General features: G+C 39.5%; 1 protein-coding gene across 1 annotated transcript in view; it reads right to left on the reverse strand.

The window, feature by feature from the left end:
• Window positions 1-1509: 1509 nt before the first annotated feature.
• The window catches only part of LOC135480810 (uncharacterized), a 55279-nt gene continuing 30801 nt past the window's right edge, over window positions 1510-25987 (reverse strand). Inside the window, exons 4-18 of the mRNA XM_064760736.1 lie at window positions 22620-22693; window positions 22081-22101; window positions 21363-21454; window positions 18593-18646; window positions 17661-17739; window positions 14808-14889; window positions 12674-12794; window positions 11524-11606; window positions 8397-8460; window positions 7716-7850; window positions 7131-7191; window positions 6625-6742; window positions 3566-3716; window positions 3244-3327; window positions 1510-2343 (exon numbers count right to left, since the gene is read on the reverse strand). Coding sequence (XP_064616806.1) covers window positions 2185-2343; window positions 3244-3327; window positions 3566-3716; window positions 6625-6742; window positions 7131-7191; window positions 7716-7850; window positions 8397-8460; window positions 11524-11606; window positions 12674-12794; window positions 14808-14889; window positions 17661-17739; window positions 18593-18646; window positions 21363-21454; window positions 22081-22101; window positions 22620-22693 — 1378 coding nt within the window. The 3' untranslated portion in view covers window positions 1510-2184. The remainder of the gene's footprint in view (window positions 2344-3243; window positions 3328-3565; window positions 3717-6624; window positions 6743-7130; window positions 7192-7715; window positions 7851-8396; window positions 8461-11523; window positions 11607-12673; window positions 12795-14807; window positions 14890-17660; window positions 17740-18592; window positions 18647-21362; window positions 21455-22080; window positions 22102-22619; window positions 22694-25987) is intronic.

Genomic DNA, 25987 nt, shown 5'->3' on the forward strand with positions numbered 1-25987 from the left:
TTCACTTAACACATAGGGAATCCCCCCAGATAGGATTAGCTTAACACAGTTATCTCCCCTGAAGAGATGAATGTGGCCTATTCAAACTCATTATGATTTCAGCAGTTTCCTGTAGATTGTCATAATCGACTGCATTGATCATTATAAAGCAATGCTATGAAAGAACAGTTTGCATATTAGATTATTGTGTCATTGCGAGAAGACACTGAATATTAATAACTCTTGCCTGACCGAAGTACCAACAGCAAATATCCCTGGTTTACAGACTCTAACAAAAAATTATGAATTTGCATAATTTTACTGTAATTTTTTTACTTTCAACTTGCCAACAAAATAAAATCTCAGACCTGGACATTTTGCTGCAAGTCCCATGCAGTACATATTGTGACTGATTTGTCTTTTACGCCTTACTCAACAAATTTCACTTTTACAGGACAACAGAGTACATAATGTGACTGATTTGTGTTTAAGACCATACTCAACAAATTTCACTTTTACAGGACAACAGAGTACATAATGTGACTGATTTGTGTTTAAGGCCATACTCAACAAATTTCACTTATAGGACAACAGAGTACATAATGTGACTGATTTGTGTTTAAGGCCATACTCAACAAATTTCACTTATAGGACAACAGAGTACATAATGTGACTGATTTGTGTTTAAGACCATACTCAACAAATTTCACTTATAGGACAACAGAGTACATAATGTGACTGATTGGTGTTTTAGGCCATACTCAACAAATTTCACTTATAGGACATAATGTGCTTGTAACACAAAAACATACAAGTACAGTACACAGATGTAGATATCACAGTATATCACAGCCTTGCTTTGTTACAGCTACTGTATATTGTTTCCAGTTCAAGCTTAACAATCTGTTGTCATCAGTAACAGTATAGTGTCTTCAGTAAATCCACTGTCATCAGTCACAGCGTCATCCATTATTATCAACAGCTGTTGAGAAAACACCTTCTTCATCAAAACCAGTCATCTGTTCCAGCTGTGAGCTACTGTTTTGCTAGTTTCATACAGTCTATTGCCATCTGTTACAATTTATTGTCATCATTTAGTCTATTGTGATCAGTTACTGTCTACTGTCATCAATTACAGTCTACTGTCATCAGTTATTGTCTATTGTCATCAGCTACAGTCTATTGTCATCAGCTACAGTCTATTGTCATAGGCTACAACTACCTCATCTTGACTGGCTTCAGCCATGGCTGCTAATAACAGCATCTGGTAGTGTCAGCTGTATGGCCTGCTGTCTTAAAGGACACATCTCTCACTTGGTTTTCATGTTTTAATATAAAGTTAAGGACGTTTCCCTACATACAAAAGTACAAAAAGAGCTTCTCAGTTCCTTCTTGGGATATAAAAATAAAACTACAGTCTTCCTGAGGCCCCCACAGCTATGAAGTCACCGGGGAATAGCTGTCAACTGTGTCGGGAGAATAGACTGAATGGAGGTCACTTAACAGCGTCCTACCTTCCCACACCATTACGTCATTTTAGAAAACTGACGACAACTGAGCACATCAGATACATGCATATAATATGCCTCAAAAATGAAATTGTTTTTTTTTGGGTATAATTTTCTTCATTTTTCTTAACAAAACCATCCTCTTCATTTTAGAATTCCTAATCATGTATCCTTTAAGTCCCTTGATCCTGTTCACCTATTACAGCCACATGTATAGAGTCAATTATCTCCCTCCTTCCTGACTCTATTGTCTCCCTCCTCCCCAGCTGTAGAGTCTATTATCTCCCTCCTTCCTAACTCTATTGTCTCCCTCCTCCCCAGCCGTAGACTCAATTATCTCCCTCCTTCCTAACTCTATTGTCTCCCTCCTCCCCAGCTGTAGTCTATTATCTCCTTCCTTCCAAGCTGTAGAGTCTATTGTCTCCCTCCTCCCCAGCTGTAGAGTCTATTGTCTCCTTCCTTCCAAGCTGTAGAGTCTATTGTCTCCTTCCTTCCCAGCTGTAGAGTCTATTATCTCCTTCCTTCCCAGCTGTAGAGTCTATTATCTCCTTCCTTCCCAGCTGTAGAGTCTTTTGCCTCCTTCCTTCCCGGCTGTAGAGTCTATTGCCCCATTCATTCTCAGCTGTAGAGTCTATTGCCTCCTTCTTTGCTAGTTGTAGAGTCTACTGCCATTGGCCACATCATGCTGACATCAATTTCAGCTTGTCTCGCTCTGAGTCCTGATCTCCTTTGACTTCTCTACCACACACGCCAGCGCCTCTTCGATGTTGTCAAACAGAGGCACACCCTCACGATTAGCAATGTCGCTCAGGTACATTCGACTGCGGTTGTAATCCTTCACAGCTTCAGTTGTCAGCTGAAAAAAAAAACAAGCCATATTATGACATTTATTTACCTACTTATTCTACATGTATGTGACCAAAAATTTGTCCATGACTAAGCTTTTGTCGGATTTTGTCTGATTCTGACAGTTCTATTGAAAGATCTCTGAAAGAGGTTTTGAGTTTGTTTGGAAAGTAGGATGATATCCTATACTACATCCTACAGGAAGAATTTAAGTTTTAGCTCCAAAAGCAATACTTTCATTTGCCTCTAAAAAGGTAGTTTGCTCTCACTTCTTGTGGGGCCTTGGTCAGTATAAGTAGTTCGTATGTGAATTTGTTGAAGATCACTTGTTGTCCACCATCATGTTGTGCACATCTGCACATCACATGTGGGAAAGTTCATCAGAGCCAAAGTTTAATGGTTTACACTGGGAGCTCTGGTTTCCTGCATCCGTAATGCTGATAGCCATTGTTAATCCTGTGAGTGGTAAAAACCGGGCTGCCTGGGGTATAAAAACCACAGACCTATGCCTAGTTACTTGTGAACTTTCTAAAGATGTGACGTAGTGATATGTACAATGCTTTGGTGGAAGACAAGCAACCTTTACCAAACATCAGATGGCACAAATGGTCAAACAAATGTTACTGACCGGTTACTGTCACCAAGGCTCATGATGAACGCTGAGAGTATTAAGTCAATCTACAAATTCCCTGTCCAAAGCCAGGATTGAACCTCTGATCCAGCTCTGGTCTGGATATCCAGGTTACCTCAAATATAATTGATAGCCTAACAATTTTCATTCCTGCGAGTATTCCTTGGAAAAGCTGGCAGTTATCCTCAGTGAAATTCTGAACTGATATCTATTTTAGTTCCACTTCGAAGCCAAGAACACACCAAAATCATTATAAAATATGATTCATTTTTTCCTCACCTTTTCACCATCAATAACGACACCATCTTGTAAGTTTTTGATACAAAGCACCATATTGCATCCTTGCCCTACATAATAACCGGCCTGTTGACAAAAATCCGACAGAATTCAGGATTAAACAAATTTTTGATGTACAACAGTTTGTTATAAAGATTCAAACTTTTTCTGAAAATTTTGCCACACTGGAATGTAAGTTTTTTAGCACAATCTCTTTATGATCCTCACAAAGTTTCCATCAAACTGCTACAAGTGTGGAAGCGAGAGCTAGATTTAAACTCCAAAGAATACCCTGTAAGATCTATGAAACTAAGTTCCATCTTACTTCGATTAGGCTGGCACACCCACGAGAGCTATCTCCCATGACATAGAGCATCAGTCTGCAGCTCTCGCGTAGGACGGCTTCAGAGGGGGCCAGGTGAGCGATCCATTCCTCGTCAGGGGCCTGCGGACTGGCGTACGTCAAACCATGTTTCCTAGCAACAAAAACATTGTAACGGTAAATAACACTTTATTAACTTTATAGTATTCACTGGTGGTGTTTCGAAAAGAATGCCTCATGGAATTACCTCACCTCACGTGCATACTGTTGTTCTAACCTGAGTGTACAGTGTAGGTATTGCTATGTTGTCCCCTCACCTGAGTGTAGGTATTGCTATGTTGTCCCCTCACCTGAGTGTAGGTATTGCTTTGTTGTCCCCTCACCTGAGTGCAGGTATTGCTATGTTGTCCCCTCACATGAGTGCAGGTATTGCCATGTTGTCCCCTCACCTGAGTGCAGGTATTGCCATGTTGTCCCCTCACCTGAGTGTAGGTATTGCTATGTTGTCCCCTCACCTGAGTGCAGGTATTGCTATGTTGTCCCCTCACCTGAGTGTAGGTATTGCTTTGTTGTCCCCTCACCTGAGTGCAGGTATTGCTATGTTGTCCCCTCACATGAGTGTAGGTATTGCTATGTTGTCCCCTCACCTGAGTGTAGGTATTGCCATGTTGTCCCCTCACCTGAGTGCAGGTATTGCTATGTTGTCCCCTCACCTGAGTGTAGGTATTGCTATGTTCCCCCTCACCTGAATGTAGGTATCGCTATGTTCTCTCACCTGAGTGTAGGTATTGCTATGTTCCCCCCTCACCTGAATGTAGGTATTGCTATGTTCTCTCGCCTGAGTGTAGGTATTGCTATGTTCTCCCCTCACCTGAGTGTAGGTATTGCTATGTTCTCCCCTCACCTGAGTGTTGGTATTGCTATGTTCTCCCCTCACTTGAGTGTAGGTATTGCTATGTTCTCCCCTCACCTGAGTGTTGGTATTGCTATGTTCTCCCACCTGAGTGTTGGTATTGCTATGTTCTCCCCTCACCTGAGTGTTGGTATTGCTATGTTGTCCCCTCACCAGAGTGTTGGTATTGCTAGGTTCTCCCATCACCTGAGTGCAATATTGCTATGTTCTCCCCTCACCTGAGTGTAGGTATTGCTATGTTCTCTCACCTGAGTGTACGTAGCGCTATGTTCTCCCACCTGAGTGTAGGTATTGCTATGTTCTCTCACCTGAGTGCAATATTGCTATGTTCACCCCTCACCTGAGTGCAGGTATTGCTATGTTCTCCCACCTGAGTGCAGGTATTGCTATGTTCTCCCCTCACCTGAGTGTAGGTATTGCTATGTTCTCCCCTCACATGAATGTAGGTATTGCTATGTTCTCCCCTCACCTGAGTGTAGGTATTGCTATGTTCTCCCCTCACCTGAGTGTTGGTATTGCTATGTTCTCCCCTCACTTGAGTGTAGGTATTGCTATGTTCTCCCCTCACCTGAGTGCATGTATTGCTATGTTCTCCCACCTGAGTGTTGGTATTGCTATGTTCTCCCCTCACCTGAGTGTAGGTATTGCTATGTTCTCTCACCTGAGTGTAGGTATTGCTATGTTGTCCCCTCACCTGAGTGTTGGTATTGCTAAGTTCACCCCTCACCTGAGTGCAGGTATTGCTATGTTCTCCCACCTGAGTGCAGGTATTGCTATGTTCTCCCCTCACCTGAGTGTAGGTATTGCTATGTTCTCCCCTCACCTGAGTGTAGGTACTGCTATGTTCTCCCACCTGAGTGTTGGTATTGCTATGTTTTCCCTTCCCCTGAGTGTAGGTATTGCTATGTTCTCCCTCACCTAAGTGTAGGTATTGCTATGTTCTCCCCTCACCTGAGTGTAGGTATTGCTATGTCCTCTCGCCTGAGTGTAGGTAGTGCTATGTTCGCCCCTCACCAGAGTGTTGGTATTGCTATGTTCTCTCACCTGAGTGTTGGTATTGCTATGTTCTCCCCTCACATGAGTGTAGGTATTGCTATGTTCTCCCCTCACCTGAGTGTAGGTATTGCTATGTTCTCCCACCTGAGTGTAGGTATTGCTATGTTCTCCCCTCACCTGAGTATAGGTATTGCTATGTTCTCCCACCTGAGTGTAGGTATTGCTATGTTCTCTCACCTGAGTGTTGATATTGCTATGTTCTCCCACCTGAGTGTTGGTATTGCTATGTTCTTCCACCTGAGTGCAGGTATTGCTATGTTTTCCCCTCACATGAGTGTTGGTATTGCTATGTTCTCCCACCTGAGTGTTGGTATTGCTATGTTCTCTCACCTGAGTGTTGATATTGCTATGTTCTCCCACCTGAGTGTTGGTATTGCTATGTTCTTCCACCTGAGTGCAATATTGCTATGTTCACCCCTCACCTGAGTGCAATATTGCTATGTTCTCCCACCTGAGTGCAGGTATTGCTATGTTCTCCCCTCACCTGAGTGTAGGTATTGCTATGTTCTCCCCTCACATGAATGTAGGTATTGCTATGTTCTCCCCTCACCCGAGTGTAGGTATTGCTATGTTCTCCCCTCACCTGAGTGTAGGTATTGCTATGTTCTCCCCTCACATGAATGTAGGTATTGCTATGTTCTCCCCTCACCCGAGTGTAGGTATTGCTATGTTCTCCCCTCACCTGAGTGTAGGTACTGCTATGTTCTCCCACCTGAGTGTTGGTATTGCTATGTTCTCCGTTCCCCTGAGTGTAAGTATTACTATGTTCTCCCTCACCTAAGTGTAGGTATTGCTATGTTCCCCCCTCACCTGAATGTAGGTATTGCTATGTTCTCTCGCCTGAGTGTAGGTAGTGCTATGTTCGCCCCTCACCAGTGTTGGTATTGCTATGTTCTCTCACCTGAGTGTTGGTATTGCTATGTTCTCCCCTCACCTGAGTGTAGGTACTGCTATGTTCTCCCACCTGAGTGTTGGTATTGCTATGTTCTCCCCTCACCTGAGTGTAGGTATTGCTATGTTCTCCCACCTGAGTGTTGGTATTACTATGTTCTCCCCTCACCTGAGTGTAGGTATTGCTATGTTCACCCCTCACCTGAGTGTAGGTATTGCTATGTTCTCTCTCCAGTCATTGTCTTTAAAGCTTCCCCCCAAAAACACGTCTTTAGGCTCTAGAATGTTAGACTTAGGCTTCTGCTCCTCACTGGACTGACCTGAATGGGGAAAACAGATGATATTCAACTTTAGTTCACCCATCTACTGTTTACAGTGACCAGAAGTGTATGAGCAGCCATTTTTTTTTTCAGAAACTTCACTCATATAAAGGCAAGATCTGTAAAACACTTAGCATACACAACGAACTAGAAATTCCAAGTTAAGAAGATAACCATGATTTGTCAACCTTATTTAACCACCTCTTCAACCAATATGGTGAAACATTTTGACAAAAGTGATTTAGTGGCTGAAAAGGTTGAAGATTTGCAGTAGTTACAAAATCTAACCATACTGTATTCACGCAAGGAGCACAACTTTACTGTACATGTAAACTGCAAAAAAAAGTCCAGTTTTTCCTAAAAATTTCAAATTGCTGTGAATATTTACCAAACAACCACTTTACACCGTTGACAAACTTGTGGAATACTGATTTCAAAACTGATCGATGCTGAAAACAAAAAGAAAAAATCAAGGTCAATGAAAAGAGCCAATATGTGATGAGTCTGTGCGACTGAAATTGATATGTCCTTATAACCATCGTTTAGGCGTTAATGTGAAATCCGTAAAAATATATCACACAATATTGCATAGAATAATTTGAAGTTCAAGACATTTTCGATTTATTCATTTTCTTACATTGGTGTTTACTGCCATGCTCAAGAACTTTTCATTATATGACGGCGGTCATGTTTATTTATTTATTTATTTTGAATGGTGCTTTACGCCATAGTCAAGAATATTTCACTTATGACTTACTGCTGCAAGCATTATGGTAGAAGGAAACCAGGCAGAGTATAGGGGACGTCCATGACCATCTGCAGGTTGCTGACAAACCTTCCCATGTAAGGATAGGAAGCTCGAGCTGGACTTGTCATGTTTAAGGGTGAAGGAAACCCGGGTACCTTGGCTAAACCTAAGTGCCTTGGCCATATCTGAGTGCCTTGGCTAAACCTGAGTGTCTTTGGTTATTACCTGGGACAACCGTCGCTCTGTCATCAGACAACAGAACTCTTCAAAAGTAAAGGTAGCTTTGTCAGAACCTTTTAACCTGCTCAGCCAATGAGAATCCAGTGTGTCCATCATACAACATCTATATGCTAAGCAAACCTGGGGACAACGAATAAAAATAGCTAAATTTAAATAACGCTTTTATTTTATTACTTTACTGTGTTTTTTTAAAATTTACTGTTCTCAAGGATATATTATGCTAATATGGCAGTTGTCAGGTTTATGGATCAATGCATCTGTTCAGAAAACTATAGCATTTCACCAGGTACCTTATAGACCTCAGACTTGAAGACAAAATAGAATGAGCAGGATTTGAACCTACGACTTTACTGATCAAAAATGATTTAAATCTGAAGCTGGTGTTTCAAGGAAAGAAACAGCCGATAAGAATCAAAGAAACAGTCAAATAAGCAAAAGTTATACATAGATCTGAAGAGTTCACAGAATTTACGATATGTAAGTTCATGTACCCCATACGGACAAACATAAAGACCACAAAATTAACATCTCTGTTATACTGAAGTGTGGGATAACATCAAATATTTGATTTGGATTGATCTTCTGAGAGATATGATGGAGTCTAAAGCCGATAACAGTCTGATATATACACTAAGCTGCATGGTTCCAAAGGATATCATCACTCACCTCTTGTATGCTCAGTTTACCCATATTATTGCTATCAAACGAATTAAATATATTCCGTAATCTCCTGAAAAGAGACAAATCAACATGAGAATAAACAAACATTCAACATACATTGAATATTAAACTGCATAGACAGGTTCTATAACTTTACATTTTATATTTTTTCTCAGCTGGGATTTGAGACAGCTCACAGGATTTAGACTGAAGACTTCAGATCTGACAAATCTGCATTTTTTCATATGCATGAATGCATGTGATTTAGGTGAGGTAGTTGTATATGTACTTGTAAATCTATTTAAGCAAGTTCCATTTCATTATCTGTCATTTTCCTACACAATTACCTTGTCATTCAAATAAATTATTTAAAAATTCAAATATTTAATTATTCAAACATTTTATTTGCATGTAACCTACACAAATATGCACTCATTAATAGATTTGCTAGTTTTTCTATCACACAAAAATGCCATCCATCCTCAGATTACTAACCGTTTTACATTTATGTTTCAAAACTGATTCTATCTTGATGAAATAGCATTTATGATAAATCAAAAACACGATCTCACATTGGCTCATCATCAAGTACAAGATCATGTGATAATAAAGTTAATACGACAAGTAGAGCATTCATGGAACGGGTTTGTCTTGTGTGAGACTCAATGCAGTGCGTTCAGTCATGCCAGAGCTTCGGAGCACATCACCTGAACATTCTCTGTACAAGATGGCCATGCCATGCTTTAGTACCACCTCTCACATAATCAGCCAATCAGCAACTAAAGGAAGACTGCACTAAGAAAACAAACAGCTCTACGCATGTTATTAAAGTGACTCTATTTGTCTATTACTTGGTGAAATTTTAAACACTCTTTTTTGTTAACATGGGCCATTCACTCAACAATGGTGTCAAATTCACATTTTGTGGCTTGTTTTGAAGTTCACTTGACAATCCAAGTTTCAAATGCACTTTACTCGTTAGAAAAATTCTCACCTGAAGATAAACCAAACTATTTTCCTGGACAGTCTTTGAAATGCTTTTTCATCTGACATATCAAACTACTTTATGTCGAACAGTATTTTCATACCAGAGCAAAGAAGGTAGACTGTATCATGAGTTATTGCAGAAGCCACTCACATGTATTTCTGGATGAGGATCTGATTATAATGGAAATCTTTTTTTTCAGTGGAATTTCTGCATACAGTTACTATGAAAATGATGCCAAAAATGATTTTTTTTGTGTCACTAAAGATGCACTCTTCCTAGAACTGTGAAATTATTTCGCTACACCCCATAGTTCTCTCCGAATATTTGAAAATATTGGCCACATTGGTGGCTAAAAAGGTTGAAGAATTAGGGTATGTGTTGAAATGTTCAGTAGTTAAAGTCATCTAAGCCAGCACTACACATCTTATTTGTTGTGAGCTCTGTTAATTAATTTTACAACAACACAACTTTACACCCAATTTATTTAGTGAGCTGCTAATTTATTTAGTCTATTAACACAACTTATCCTATTTGGTGAGGGGTTTTCCAATTTATCTAGACTAATAAACTTACCTCATTTGTATGTTTATTCTGTGGTTTGCTTTATAAGATTACAGTGGTTTGCTAACTGATCTAGGCCAACACAAAGCTTATTTCACTTGTTTTAATAGTGGTTTTATATATAAATCTAGGTTAAACACATTGCATGTTGAAAGTGAAATTCTAATTTAAAAGTTTTTACTTTTGATTGTTATTTTTTTCAAACTTGGGCTTCACTCACTACCATGACAACGCTGCTTCTTCTAAGAGCCGAGAACAGAGATCGCCTAGCTCTGTCTACAGCGTCTCCACAGCATTTTGTATTATCATGTTCGAATCACAGAATGTAAGTCTTAAATGTCCTTGTGCCGACGCATAATCTCTGCGACCCCAGTGACCGGGGTATTTTTCAGGGCTCCCAAATTTGTCGCTGATGTCGGCAATGTAAAGAGAGCGAAGGCAGAAATGCATGTGCTGTGAAGAGTATGTTACACTATCACAAATTTTAGGGTGAGATATACGCTTTTTATTTGTTAGAAGTTTATTTGCTTCTACTTTATTTATCACAAGAGCATCAAGAAAATACAGGTCTGACTGAGTTAGTGTTTTTTTTTTCTGTATTTCTACCGTCAAAAAATTAAGCTTAATCATCATTATCGCAGTTTAAGTTGCAAAAGTGATACATGTAGCAATATTTCCTTCTGACTTTTAATAAATGAAAAGTTTCTACAAAGGATCTTGTAGAAACAGGTCATTAGTGCAGTCATGCAGATTAGTGTTCAAAGCTAACAGCTGCATTCCTACAAGTAATATCATACATAGAAGCGGACATAATGCAAAGCATATCAAGTATTAAGAACAGCCATAAGGAATATTCATACGCTTAATGTACAGCGAAAGGTATGTGTTTACCAAAATTACAAACATAAAGCAAAATGAAACTTTTGCCCCATTCCAAAAACCAGTTTTGCACATTTCCCCCCCACCCCACCCCCCAATGAATTTGTTGATTACCAACAGCCATAATTATGCCTTAAAAATAGAGGGCGAAATATTTTATACCAAAATGTGATCATACAGACTACAAAAACATCTAATTAGATTTATTAATTTATTATTTTACTAGTGTTTTATGCTTTAATCAAGATATTTTCACTTTTATGTGGGAGTGGTCATTTTGCCCATGGTAAATCATTAGGTACATGTACATGCACCAAACAATCCTCCAGACATACAGCCACAGCCAATCAGCTCTCTCGCTGGACTAAACCTGTGATTTCATTGGTCAGGTGTGTGTAACATGAGCCAAAGGAGCCAGGGAAGGCCACAGTTAGCACGATGAACCCAAACCACACCAGGTCAGACACTTTAGTGAATTGTGGATACACGAGTATGATTAACGCAACATTCTGTTTCGGGTTTCTCTAACATTTCGCATCCAATGTTTGTATAAGAATTAAAGATTAAAACTGGTATTATTCGTTGCCTATTCCCTTAATATATTATTATTGTCACACACGTAGCATACAGCTTATAATAAGACTGGTTTTTGGGTGGAGCTGTTGGGGATTAGTAGCATGAAGCTGTCCCTAAACCTATACACACAAGAGTTCAAGTCCAACTGTGAGGTGGCCGTACTTGACTGGGTGTCCCCGGTGACCTGTCCCTAACTCCTGCACCTTCATACCCTGCCAAACAGAAAGTGAAAGTATATACACATATATATATATGTACATATGCTTGGGCTTTACATTGTACTTCACAATTCTTCAGTCATTTTTTCAGACGATCAGGAGTCATTATGTGTGTTTAAATATACTGTCTTCTTGTATCATGCCAAAGGCACCAGACCACAGTCACATTATACTGACACCAGGCCAACCAGTCCTGTATCCTTGCTCTAACCCCTCAGAGATGAGCACCAAGCAAGGCAGCAATATTTCTAAAGTGTTTGATATGACCTGACCCTGGTTTGATCCGCGGTCCCCAGACTTCGAGGCAGATGTTTAAACGATTTGGCCACTGAAGTGGTCAGAACATGAAAGTGTTTGCTTCTTTGTCTGTTTACTTGGGGTTTAACATTGCTGTCATCGTTATTTTGGCCATGTCACAACAGATGTCCTCTCGTAGCAGACTGGATACATTGCTGAATTAATCATAGTGCAGTCTCACTGGAGAGCTATGCAGACATGATGCCTCACCAAGTCATACTTTAGTGACACCATACCAGTACTTGGCATATTTCCTCAATATGCTGAGCGTCAAGTGAGGTAGTCTCAAGACTATCAGTGTTAAAGTGTTAGGTATAACACTTGGAATTGAACTCGATTTGGAGCCTGATGATTAAGCCACAATGACCATGCCAGCACAGCAATAAGATCTACTTGCACATTGGGAACACTTGCAAATACACAATCTGAGCAAACTAAGCTGTTCACATGATGATCACAAGACTGGTATATTTGATTGGTGTTTTACGCCATACTCAGGAATATTTCCCTTACATGAAGGCAGTCAGTATTATGCTAACCCCCTAGGCCACAGAGGAACGCTGGTGGTTTCAAATCTTTGGTTCCCTTCGTGTACCAAATTTCAATTCAATATAATGAGCACCTACGAGAGAAAGTCTGGAAAACTGTTCCATGATGGACTGACAGGTAAAAGGTAAATCCAAGCCCATTTTCCTTATGTCATACCGCTAAGGGACTAATGAAGAAATAAAACTTTACCTGTGTTCGGAATTAGGTGAGCTTACCTGTCGTATACAGGTAACTATGCCATCCAGAGCCTGCTCAGTGCTATGGTAGACTGGCACACTCAGTCTCTCGAGGAGATCTGTTAACACGGCCTGACACTGCTGTAGATGGCGGAACTCACTGAAACATAACACAGACACCTTAGCATAACACACACACTGTAACACAGCCCAGCTTGACACTGCTAAAGATGGCGGAACTCACTGAAACGTAACACAAACAGTGTAACACACCCAGTCTGACACTGCTGTAGATGGCAAAACTCACTGTAACAACACAGACACTGTAACACAGCCCACTCTGACACTGCTGTAGATGGCAGAACTCACTGTAACATAACACAGGCACCTTAGCATAACACTCACACTGTAACACAGCCCAGCTTGACACTGTTGTAGATGGCAAAACTCATTGTAACATAACACAGGCACCTTAGCATAACATACACACTGTAACACAGCCCAGTCTGACACAGCTGCAGATGGCAGAACTCACAGTAACATAACACAGACACTGTAACACAGCTCAGTCTGACACAGTTGCAGATGACAGAACTCACAGTAACATAACACACACTGCAACACAGCCCACTCTGACACTGCTGTAGATGGCAGAACTCACTGTAACATAACACAGGCACCTTAGCATAACATACACACTGTAACACAGCCCAGTCTGACACAGTTGCAGATGGCAGAACTCACAGTAACATAACACAGACACTGTAACACAGCCCAGTCTGACACAGCTGCAGATGGCAGAACTCACAGTAACAACACAGGCACCTTAGCATAACACACACACTGTAACACAGCCCAGTCTGACACAGCTGCAGATGGTAGAACTCACAGTAACATAACACAGACACTGTAACACAGCCCAGTCTGACATTGCTGTAGATGGCAGAACTCACAGTAACATAACACAGACACTGCAACACAGCCCAGTTTGACATTGATGTAGATGGCAGAACTCACTGTAACAACACAGGCACCTTAGCATAACACAGACACTGTAACACAGCACAATCTGCCACAGCTGCAGATAGCAGAACTCACAGTAACATAACACAGACACTGTAACACAGCCCAATCTGACATTGCTGTAGATGGCAGAACTCACTGTAACAACACAGGCACCTTAGCATAACACACACACTGTAACACAGCCCAGTCTGACACAGCTGCAGATGGCAGAACTCACAGTAACATAACACAGACACTGTAACACAGCCCAGTCTGACATTGCTGTAGATGGCAGAACTCACTGTAACAACACAGGCACCTTAGCATAACACAGACACTGTAACACAGCCCAGTCTGACACAGCTGCAGATGGCAGAACTCACAGTAACATAACACAGACACTGTAACACAGCTCAGTCTGACATTGCTGTAGATGGCAGAACTCACTGTAACAACACAGGCACCTTAGCATAACACAGACAGTGTAACACAGCCCAGTCTGACACAGCTGCAGACGGCAGAACTCACAGTAACATAACACAGACACTGTATCACAGTCCAGTCTGACATTGCTGTAGATGGCAGAACTCACAGTAACATAACACAGACACTGCAACACAGCCCAGTTTGACATTGATGTAGATGGCAGAACTCACTGTAACAACACAGGCACCTTAGCATAACACAGACACTGCAACACAGCCCAGTCTGACACAGCTGCAGATGGGCAGAACTCACAGTAACATAACACACACTGTAACACAGCCCACTCTGACACTGCTGTAGATGGCAGAACTCACAGTAACATAACACAGACAATGTAACACAGCCCAGTCTGACATTGCCGTAGATGGCAGAACTTGCTGTAACATAACACAGACACTGTAACATAGACATCACAGACATCACAACACACTGCAACAAAAACATGCACTGTAACACCAACAGACAGTGTAATGTAAGCAGATACTGTAACAGAGACTGTGTAACAAAAAAATGAAGTGTGTACATAGCATTAAGCTTATACACGTAACTGCTCAACCCCTATAGTGTTACAGGTATCACTTTGCCACCTCACTGAGCATCTCATGAGAAATGTCTGAGGGAAAAGATCAAGGTTTTTTCCTCTGTGGAAGGAACTGACAGCTGAGTATATGCAGAGACTCACCAGCTGGATATCTGCTCCCCATTCACGACAACACCCGGGCCCTCATAATCCTTCAGCACGACAATGATCTGACGCCCACAGCCTGCAGAGCAAAAAGTCACAAAACATCACGTCATATTGACCTAAGTCCTTCATAACAGCCAGGGGGTGCTATATTCTGATGATTTAACATTGGAGAGGTAACGGTTGTGGTGGCTTGGTGTGAGGTCGTTAGGGTGCGGACTGGTCTCGGCAGGGCTGAACTGTTAACGAGCTTAATCTAAATGACACTTAAGTTTTTTTGAAGATAAGACTAAGCCACAACATTTCACCTTAAGGTTTAGCTTTTTTCATTTGTCACATTTTGCTTGATTCTGACTGATTCTTCCACATCAAGTGCCAGCATGAAAGTATCATTTACTTAACTGAAAAGTCCATTTCTACCGGCAAAACTTTTGGTGAAATACAGTAGTCTGGGTTAGAGCTTAAGCTCGAAATATTATCTATTTGCATGGTACATGAAGGTCCAACATTTGGGATTACAGCCAAACTGTGTTTTTTTTTTTAAAGATGGATAGATGGATGCATTTTTGTTGATGTTCTCAATGAAATATTAAGTCAATTCAAACTTGGACATGTAATCTGCGATCATTCAACTCCATTTGACATTTTTTGTACAGATAATACCCCAATGCTCCCTTCAAATTACAATTCTGAAATTTCCGATAGTCATATTCTTTCTATGAGGAAAGGAATTACTAAAAAGTTCGCAATAAAATTCCTACATGTACATACCACATTTTTGACAAAAAATCCAGCAACTGACCAGAAAAACTTCATACACTCTCTGTATTCTGTGATGCATTCAGTCATAATATTCATTAAAGATTTCAAGACATTACAACTACAGTCAAACTAAAGCCTTACATCCATAGATTTACTTCATTCGTTAATTTAAAGTAAAAAGTGAACTTTTTACTCCAACAATGGCGATCAAGTTTATACAACGTAGCTGAAGAAACTAGAGTACTGAACATAAATAATGGCTCTTCTTCAGAGACGGAAGCTCATTATTAAGAAAGCAGTCATATACAGCTTTTAATATACACTGAAGATCAGAGTAAAAGTACAACATACAGCTGAGGTAGATTTAGTAAATAAGTGATAAAGCAGTGACTGAGGTTAGCACTGGTGCAGTCAGGTGATGTAAACTGTAAGCAAAAGCTCAGTGCACAAGGACAACATTTGTTGTCGAAAACGGGATTTCTTGATCCAGGCAACAAAAAATCCTCCAAATTTATTCATGTGCAAGTAACAACAACAACAAGATATTCCTGAGGCTGAAAGACTTGATCCAAAGATTTACGTTGTTTAATTTTTGGCAACAAAAAATCCAGAAACAAAGGAGTTGGCCACAAGATTTCACTCGACTGCAGGAAATCTGGATCTTGTGAAATCGTTGCCATCGACATCTACCAATCAGCATGTGTGGAAATGTCATGTGAGTACATACAAAATGATAGCCGTGACAACTTTTTGGGGTCACAGGACCTTGAACGTACCATATGACCATCTTTCAAAACTGGAATCTTCAAAAATGGACAACAAATGTTGCTCGTGTGCAAGTAACCAATATTCTGGATCATCTGACACCGAGATTTGAAAATCTGATTTTCGACAAAAAATGTTGTCTGTGTGCGCTAGGCTAAAGCTGTGCGCAGACAGGAAACTCCAGTCTCCAGCTCCTGTCCAGTTTTGACAAAACACTATCACATCTTTGTTAAAAACGCTATCAAACTTTGACAAAACCCTCTCAAATGATCACTGCTTTCAATGGCATTTAAAAGCTGGGTTGGATAACATAAGATATCAACGGATCACAGCTTCTATTTATGTAACGTTTCAGTATAGATAATAATATTCATAAGCTGATATCAAGAATGTAGCCTTTAAATACCCATTGCTGTTACTATATGATCATTACGCTTGATAACAGCATTTGTATCTACACCGAAACATAGCCCACTGAACAAACAGAAGTTGTAATTCATATCTTTCACATGATATCATAGTTATCTGAACAACAAATTATTTTTGTTGCAATTTTGACTATATTTATTTATTTACTTGATTGGTGTTTTACGCCGTACTCAAGAATATTTCACTTATACGACGGCGGCCAGCATTAGGTTGGGTGGAAACCGGGCACAGACCGGGAGAATCCCAAGACCATCTGTAGGTTGCTGGTAGACCGATTTTGACTATATATACATAACACGTATGCCATTCATAAAGATTGAGATACATATTAATATCAAATTTTCAAATTAAATACACCAAGTCACTGGAATCCATCCCTAGCTGGTAACACAGTATTCCATTGCTTTGGCACAGCAGACAGGTTATTTCCCTCTTTGAATTTCTGGATTTCCAGATTTGATTTCGAGCGAGCAAAAATTGGTTGTGTGCTTCGGGTTCATGAGTGTTGCAAGCTATGTGCAATGTATAAACTGTGACAAAGAGGAGTGATGCAGTCAGATGGCACTTTCACAAAACTTTGTAAAATCATTTTTTTGGTAACTTTCCACATGATTAAATCATGTCATTTTATGTTATGACATCATCATTTGTGATGGAACAAAAAAAATGACACAAATCTGACTTACAAAGTTTTTGGTTTCCTTGTGAAAGTGGCCTCAGAGGTAAAGCAGCTGAATTGTGAGAGGGTGTGATAAGCATGCTAAAGTCAGAATCACAAAATCAGCTGCACAACTTCCCTCTCAGGTGAGCATGGCAAAAAGACCACTAACGAGTACCACAGAGCACCACAACAGGTATATACTTATGTTGCTGGTGACGTACTTGAGAACTTACCAACGAGGTAAGCCACTTCCACACGCGATGCTGTCGCTCGCGTCTGGTTGTCAATCACAAAGAACAATAGGTCCGCCACCTGCAAAAAGTGCAAAGAACAAACTTAACAATTAGATCGTTTTCAGCCTGTTTTTTTCTGAATGTTATCAAAAGCGTACAGGTCAACCAAACATCAATGAAAATAGGCTTTACAGTGTGATATCCATCTTCTTTTGTTAGTTTGTTCAATTGCTTTGGGGGCTTAACTTTGCTTTCAACAGAATTTCAGTTTCATGTCACAACAGTTTCTCTTTGTTCATGTAACAGATTGATCGAAACAAATATACATTTATGTTGCTACCTGAATGATGAAGACACCAGACATGAGGCCAATTCCTCTCTTAGTAGACAGATAAGGTTTACCAATACCTGGCCTATATACTCCGTTATGCCACGAATCTCCCTCTCAAATGATTTCAAATATTGGTTATCCACACAGGGCAACATTTGGTGTCCATTTTTGAAGACTCTGATCGGTTATGAATCCTTGTTGTGGTTACACACACATGAACAACATTTCCAAATGGTTTTGTTACCTCAATCAGGAAATGCGTTTTTCAAGAACAAGTGTTGTCCATGTGCACTGGGCCCAGTTGTTTGAAAGTTTATCAGCTAATACTGGTATTAAATCATAACAGGTATACTGGTGTTTGAAAGTTTATCAGCTAATACTGGTATTAAATCATATTTTACATTTAAATTTTTAGACAAACTCAGCACCAAAAGCAGTTCTCTAAAATCAAAGTATAACAGCAGCAGTTTTAGTTCATATTTATTGTAATGTTGCACAATTTTTTAGGCTGAGTACAAAATTGAAGACTTGGCTTAAACTTAAATCTGGCATTAAGTCTTAAACCGGTTTTGAACAACCGGACCCTGGGCTGTAGACTTACCTGTTTGGCTTGATCCTCCAACTCTATCAGTTCTGGGGACCAATGGCTGACCTGCTGTAGACAGAACAAACAGCAGAATGAAACTACGCAGCATGTCAGAAAACTTTTATCCTACACGTGAACACTCCGGCCGTACGTGGGAAGGTCCGTCAGCAACCTGCGGATGGTCATGGGTTTCCCCCGGGGCTCTGCTCGGTTTCCACCCACCATAATGCTGACCACCGTCGTATAAGTGAAATATTCTTGAGTCCGGGGCAAAACAACCACTCCAATAAATAAATAAATCCTACACGTAAACACATAATTGATCGGTTTGAAGTTCGACATGCTGACATAAGCATCTGTATTTGTAAACAAGGTAAAGTCTAAAAACTATTTTAATATCAGAAGTGGACCAGTGGGGGTGGGGGGTGGGGAGGTGAGCAAATAAATGTTAGAAAACGTTACTTTTGTTTTTCAGACTTACATTTTTTTGAGTAGGCTAGCATCATACCGTTCAAAGAAACCTCAAAACATCTGTCTAAGACATCTGTCTAACTAAAAACGAGCACTCCTGTGCACTGACTAACACAACATCATATTCCAGTGGTATGTGGGAAGGTCTGCCAGCAACCTGCGGATGGTCGTGGGCTTCCCCTGGGTTCAGACCGGTTTCCTCCCACCATAATGCTGGCCGCCGTCACATAAAAGTGAAATATTTTTGAGTACGGCGTAAAACACCAATCAAATAAATAAATCATACTCCAATGGGCAAAGTATTTACATATTTTCATGAGTGAAAAAGGCTATCAGTCGTTCTGATAACAAACATGGCATTAACAATACATAAAGACTCTTCCGGGTCTGGCTGAATGTGTTGTCTATCAATGTGTTGTGTTCAAGCTATGTCTATATACTTCATTTATCTATTCAACTACACAAGCAGGAAGTACAAAAATAAGAACCTATTATCAATAAACCTACGCTTATTAAAAGCTGCGGAAAAACTTTTACAGAACCCACATAAAATTTTCAGAATTATTCATTACTAACAAGATATGCATTAACAAAGTTACTGATGCGAATTTAGTTTCTTTTCTGATTGTTGTTCAATGACACTCTGCTTTTACTAACAATAATATTATAGTATCAAAGTGAAGTCAGCACGTACATTTAGCTATGGTCGTCTGATAGTCTGTATTTATTTATTTGATTGGTGTTTTAGGCCATACTCAAGAATATTTCACTTATACGATGGCGGCCAGCATTATGGTGGGAGGAAACCGGTGGAAACCCACGACCATCTGCAGGTTGCTGGCAGATCTTCCCACGTACGGCCGGAGAGGAAGCCAGCATGAACTGGACTTGAACTCACAGTGGCCATATTGGTGAGAGGCTCCCGGGCCATTACGCTGCGCTAGCGTGCTAAACAACTGAGCCACGGAGGCCCCCAATAGTCTTTATGAACATGCTTATACACACATACATGTAATATCTTAACTCTCAACCTTTGATTGACAGAGGCATTACTTATGGATAACAATTGCTGGATTTATTGTGTTGGTGACGTTTCGATGTAGGTTCTTACATTGTTATCAAACCATATGAACATACAGAGATACAAGACAACATATATACAGTAAAAGAGTGAGTGGTGTCAACAACAGGCAACAATGTAACATAGATAGTAACTTCAGGGTAATGGTTTCAGGGTTTAAGAGTTTAAGACGGTCACTGTCTAATCTGATGAGGTCATTGTAGGCGCTCGGTAGGCGCTCATCGGATTAGACAGTGACCGTCTTAAACCCTGAAGCCATTACCCTGTAGTTACTATCTATGTTACATTGTTGCCTGTTGTTGACACCACTCACTCTCTTACTGTATATATGTTGTCTTGTATCTCTGTATGTTCATATGGTTTGATAACGATGTAAGAACCTACATCGAAACGTCACCAACACAATAAATCCAGCAATTGTTATCCATAAGTAATGCCTCTGTCAATCTATACCATCCCAATTCCTAAATGCCTCTGAAAGAAGTCTCAACCTTTCACATGCTGCACAATGCACTGCCTTTCTATAAACATAGTATTATGTGCAACCTGATCTTTGTCAACAAATTACAAAAGCATATTCATGCCCAAAATAGACTTATTTTGCTGCTTGAATTCTTGTAAAAACGGACCCAGATTTCTTTGGTGGAAAGGGCCAGTGTGAAGGAAAAAAAAATGTGTATATTTCAGACCAGGAAGTGTGGGTATGAATGAACGATTATAGCTTTAATGTCACCTCGGCAAAATTTCAGCCATATAATCATGACCTTGCGAGAAAATGGAAGAAGAGATTTTGCACAACAACAAAGGTAAAACAGCCAATTTCCTGCAGTAGACTTGACAGCTATGACTTTTCTTTTAATGACACAAACTGTTACACAGTATTAGGCCATGCCAATTTTAATTGTTGTTTTATGGGCAGAATAAAACTTCTTTTAATGTCAGAAAAAATGATCTAATTTGTGGAAAATGTAGACAAATATTCCTGTGGAATTTATGTTTACACGATAGCAAAACCTTGAAAAACAGAAAGATGATAAAAACATACAGATGGACAAAATAAGACGGATGGATTTTCAGGGCTTTTCTATTCCATTTTTAGATTTTTCTAGTGTTGGCTTGAATGTAAAACACAAAATAAAATTAGTGTTGCCTTATGTCAAATGAAATGTGATCTCATGATCTGATATGATCACATGATCTGATACGATCAAATGATCTGATATGAGTACTTACAGGATTATAGAAGGTGATATCATGCTCCTTGAGGAATGGAATGGCTTCATCTCGTCTCCACGTGGTCGGGTTACAGGAGCCACCCAGGAATACTACAACAACAACACCATTGTAGACAAGGACTCCAGTTATATTATGACACATCCATAAAAAAAGTTCAAAACTCTCAAATCATTTATACTGGATATGAAAGTCCTTTGCCTATAGTTCCTATGGCAACCTTTTTTAAATTCTTCTTTGTTAAGAGTCATTCTAGCTCAATGTGCAAAAACTCTCAGGTCATTCATATTGAAAATGGAAGTCCTTTGCCCACAGTTCTCATTTATTTATTCATTTAATGGGTACATGTTTATCACGGTACTGGCAATTTCATGATGTGTTTATTTGTTGACTACTGCAAATCACATAGAATTTCATGGAATTTATTGCCCTGGTGTATTGTAGCACCAAACATAACACAGGGATTTACAACTGGTGAAAAAGCTATATGTGATTTAGTGTAGTAAAAAATCACATAAAAGTTATGTAATTTATTGCCCTGGTGTTCTGGTAGTACAGAAGACTAAACGGGGACTTCTAGTTCCATGAAATTGTAGATCAGTCCGAATACTGTAAAACAGGTGGCATAAAACAGGTGGCATAAAACTGGTGGCATAAAGCGGTTGGCATAAAGCGGTTGGCATATTCGCCACTGAAATATCACATATCTCACACTTACCTTGAAAGTGTGCCACGTTACCTGGAAAAAAAATATAGAAAAAATCAAACACAATGTTTATTTGTTTGCTTGAATAATCTGGCTTTTTAACAATATTGCCCTGAACATAAACAGTCTGAGTGAGTGAGTGAGTGAGTGCCTGAGGTTTAACATTGTGCTTAACAATTGTCAGTCATATGACAACAAAGGAATCCTTAGGGTGTATGTAATGTGCCTCCTTGTTGCAGAACGTATTTCCACTGCTCTTTTTATCTGGTGCCGCCTCACTGAGACCCCTTACCGAAGGCAAGTAAGCCGACCCATCTGAGCCATTATAATGATACGGGTCAACCAGTGATTACACTATCCCCTTCACGCTGAATGCCAAGCGAAGAAGTTACAACTTCCTCTTTTAAAGTCTTAGGTGTGACTCGACTCAGTAAAGAGTCTGAGTGTGACAGTCATATTGATAAATACATGTGCACATAATATACTGAATATTTCAAACATAATGAGCATGAATATATTGAAGTGTTCATGATGACTTTCAGAGTGCTTACCTGCTCTCTTGGTGCGACATTCTTGGAGAATTCTCCGATCCAGGTTCTGTGATAGCGGCATCGGAAGTGTCGGCCTGTCAAAACACAAATATAACTATGTGCCAAACAACAACTGGATACATATTAAGCACCAGAAGCCTTGGGATTTAACACAGATAACAAATATGTGCTTCACACAACAAATGGCTACATTTCTTGTGAGAATTAAACACGAGAAGTGTCAGACTGTAACACAGAAAACAACTGTGTCTTTCAACAACAAATGGCTAACACTTCTTGTGAGAATTAAGCAGGAGAAGTGTCAGACTGTAACACAGAAAACAACTGTGTCTTTCAAACAACAAATGGCTAACATTCCTTGTGAGAATTGAACACGAGAAGCGTCAGACTGTAACACAGAAAACAACTGTGTCTTTCAAACAACAAATGGCTAACGTTTCTTGTGAGAATTAAACACTAGAAGTGTCAGACTGTAACACAGAAAACAACTGTGTCTTTCAAACAACAAATGGCTAACATTCCTTGTGAGAATTAAACACTAGAAGTGTCAGAGAGTAACACAGAAAACAACTGTGTCTTTCAAACAACAAATGGCTAACATTCCTTGTGAGAATTAAACACGAGAAGTGTCAGAGAGTAACACAGAAAACAACTGTGTCTTTCAAACAACAAATGGCTAACATTCCTTGTGAGAATTAAACACGAGAAATGTCAGAGAGTAACACAGAAAAAAACTGTGTCTTTCAAACTACAAATGGCTAACATTCCTTGTGAGACTTAAACACGAGAAGTGTCAGAGAGTAACACAAAAAACAACTGTGTCTTTCAAACAACAAATGGCTAACATTCCTTGTGAGAATTAAACACGAGAAATGTCAGAGAGTAACACAGAAAAAAACTGTGTCTTTCAAACTACAAATGGCTAACATTCCTTGTGAGAAGTGGATAAGTGGATAAATGGATATAATTCTTGTGAGAAAGGCATCAGAAGTGTTGGCTTGTAAAACACAGAATAGATTTAAATGGAGTACAATGAACATCCAATGGTGATATTTCTTTTGAGAATCGCATCAAAAGTTTTGGCTTGTAAAACACAAACTATATTTAAATGGAGTACAATAAACAACAAATGGCTACATTTCTTAGCAAAACAACATTTAAGTACATTTCTTGTGAATGTGGCTTGTATAAATTATGACACAACAAAAATAGCTGTGTACTAAACATCTGGCTACATTTTGATCAGTACTGGAAGTATCAGGCTGCACGTACAACAATAATTATTGTGTTCTACACCACAATTGGCTACATGTACATGTACATGTCTTACGAATGTGGCCTTTTCGACTAGTAATTATTGCACACAAAATTAACCACATGGTAAAACTACAGACACATAATAAATGGCGTGAAAGAACTAGCACATGATTAGATGTTTATCAGGATTCATCAGCTTTTCTTTATCATGTTAAAAGTAAAGGATAAACAGATCCTAAACAAAATAAGTTAGCTTTTTTTTTAATCAACAGGGAGATCAACAACTACTTTTTTATTTCAAAGGCAAGTTAGCTTTTCCTTATCACGTGAGAGATAAATGTACAGATCCATTTCTTTTTTTATTCAGGACTTAAGGTAACTTTTGTTTATTTACATTGGAAACAAAAAAATAAATACAGGACTTCCTTTTTCATGAAGTTTAGCTTTCGTCTATTGTGAAAGAGATAAACAAACTGATCTAAATATAGGAAAATGATGCTGTACTTTCTTTTTTTCTTCCATAAAAAAAGAATGCTTATATCTCCAGCAATATAAAAACAAAAGCAAAACATTTTAGACATACAAAGACACCAAAAATGTCCTGATCAAAAATAAATATACTTTCTGCAGGTATAAAAATCTTCAAACTGATAAAAATAAATATCTGTACATTATTTAAAAAGTACATATAAACACAAATTAATTCCCAAATGTTTACTAATTCCTAGGGAACCAATAATACATTGACATCAAAGACAAATACACTATGTGTAAAACAAAAGCTAGTAACAGTGACAACAGCAATGTTTTTTTGTTTTCAATATTCACCATTAACAGACAATTCTAACCATGTTATTAAATATTGAAAGCATGGGTTCAAGTCCAGCTCCAGCTGTCACATCCGCGGCAGTTTTTCTGAAGGTACCCAGTGAAAGTCTGTAGTTCAAAACTCTGGTGTCCTCCAGCCATAAACCAAAATAAATACATACATAATAAAAAAGCATTCAGTAAACAACCAAATCCTTCTTTCTCAACTTACCTGTGAGAGCTGGGAGCTCTGTGAGATGGTTACAAAAGCTATAAAGCTGGCTCTGAGGGGAGCAGAAAACTTTTCTCCCTATTAAAGCTCTGAGCTATTGACACACACCGCACACTCTACCACACACACAAAGGCCTCCGGCTACATCACCCTTTTTATACTCTACTGCTACGTATGCAGTACAACCACATATACAACCGCAAACCAGGCACAGGTGGGCGACCAATTGGAAAAACAATGACCCCACAGCGCAAACAGCATGTCTAATACTTTCACAGAATTGCCCGCCCAGTCTGGAGATTACTGAGGGTGACAAACGGTCATTGTCCGTCACTCGGCCTGTCAGCCAGGCAGAGGGTACATTTAACCCTACATGTGCCCCTGTGTTTAGCCCTCTGATACTCTCACGTAATTCCATTCAGCAATGCCTCAATGGGACATGCAGGCTACCTGTACTTGGGCTTTCATGCCCTCACACACCGATGTTATGTGGTCTAGCCAATGCCTGCATTGCCCACAATCACGTATATATAAACCTTTGACAGAGGCCTTTAATAAACCCCTGATGTCCACCTTTCTGATGCAGACGTGGTGTATTTACATAACAAGGGCATCACCAACATCGACAAAAGGTACATTCAATTCATTGGGAAAGAAAAAGAGAAAATTCCTGCGTACATGACTGAAGGCACGTACTGAGTACACTAGCTGTATAAATACAAAAAAACAAAACAAAAAAATACAGCTACTGGTACAGTTTTATTGTATTTGAACCTGGATATGGCTATTCCTGTTTATTTTTTTTATTTATTTGTTTGCTGCCCTATGGCGTACTCAAGAATTTCCACTTACACGATAGCTATCAGTGTCATGGGTGGGAGGAAACTGGAGTGTCCGGCATAAACCATCAACCATTGGCAATTTACTATCTAACTTTCCCACATGTAATGTAAACCATTGTGGTGGAAGACAATTAAGTGATCTTCAATGAATGTTAATAGACTACACAGGAATGGAAATAATTGTGAGTTGATGCAGGACATCATGGTAAACCTTCCAGCTATTCATGTAT

The sequence above is a fragment of the Liolophura sinensis genome, chromosome 13 (genome assembly GCF_032854445.1).
Source record: "Liolophura sinensis isolate JHLJ2023 chromosome 13, CUHK_Ljap_v2, whole genome shotgun sequence".
Lineage (NCBI taxonomy): Eukaryota > Metazoa > Mollusca > Polyplacophora > Chitonida > Chitonidae > Liolophura > Liolophura sinensis.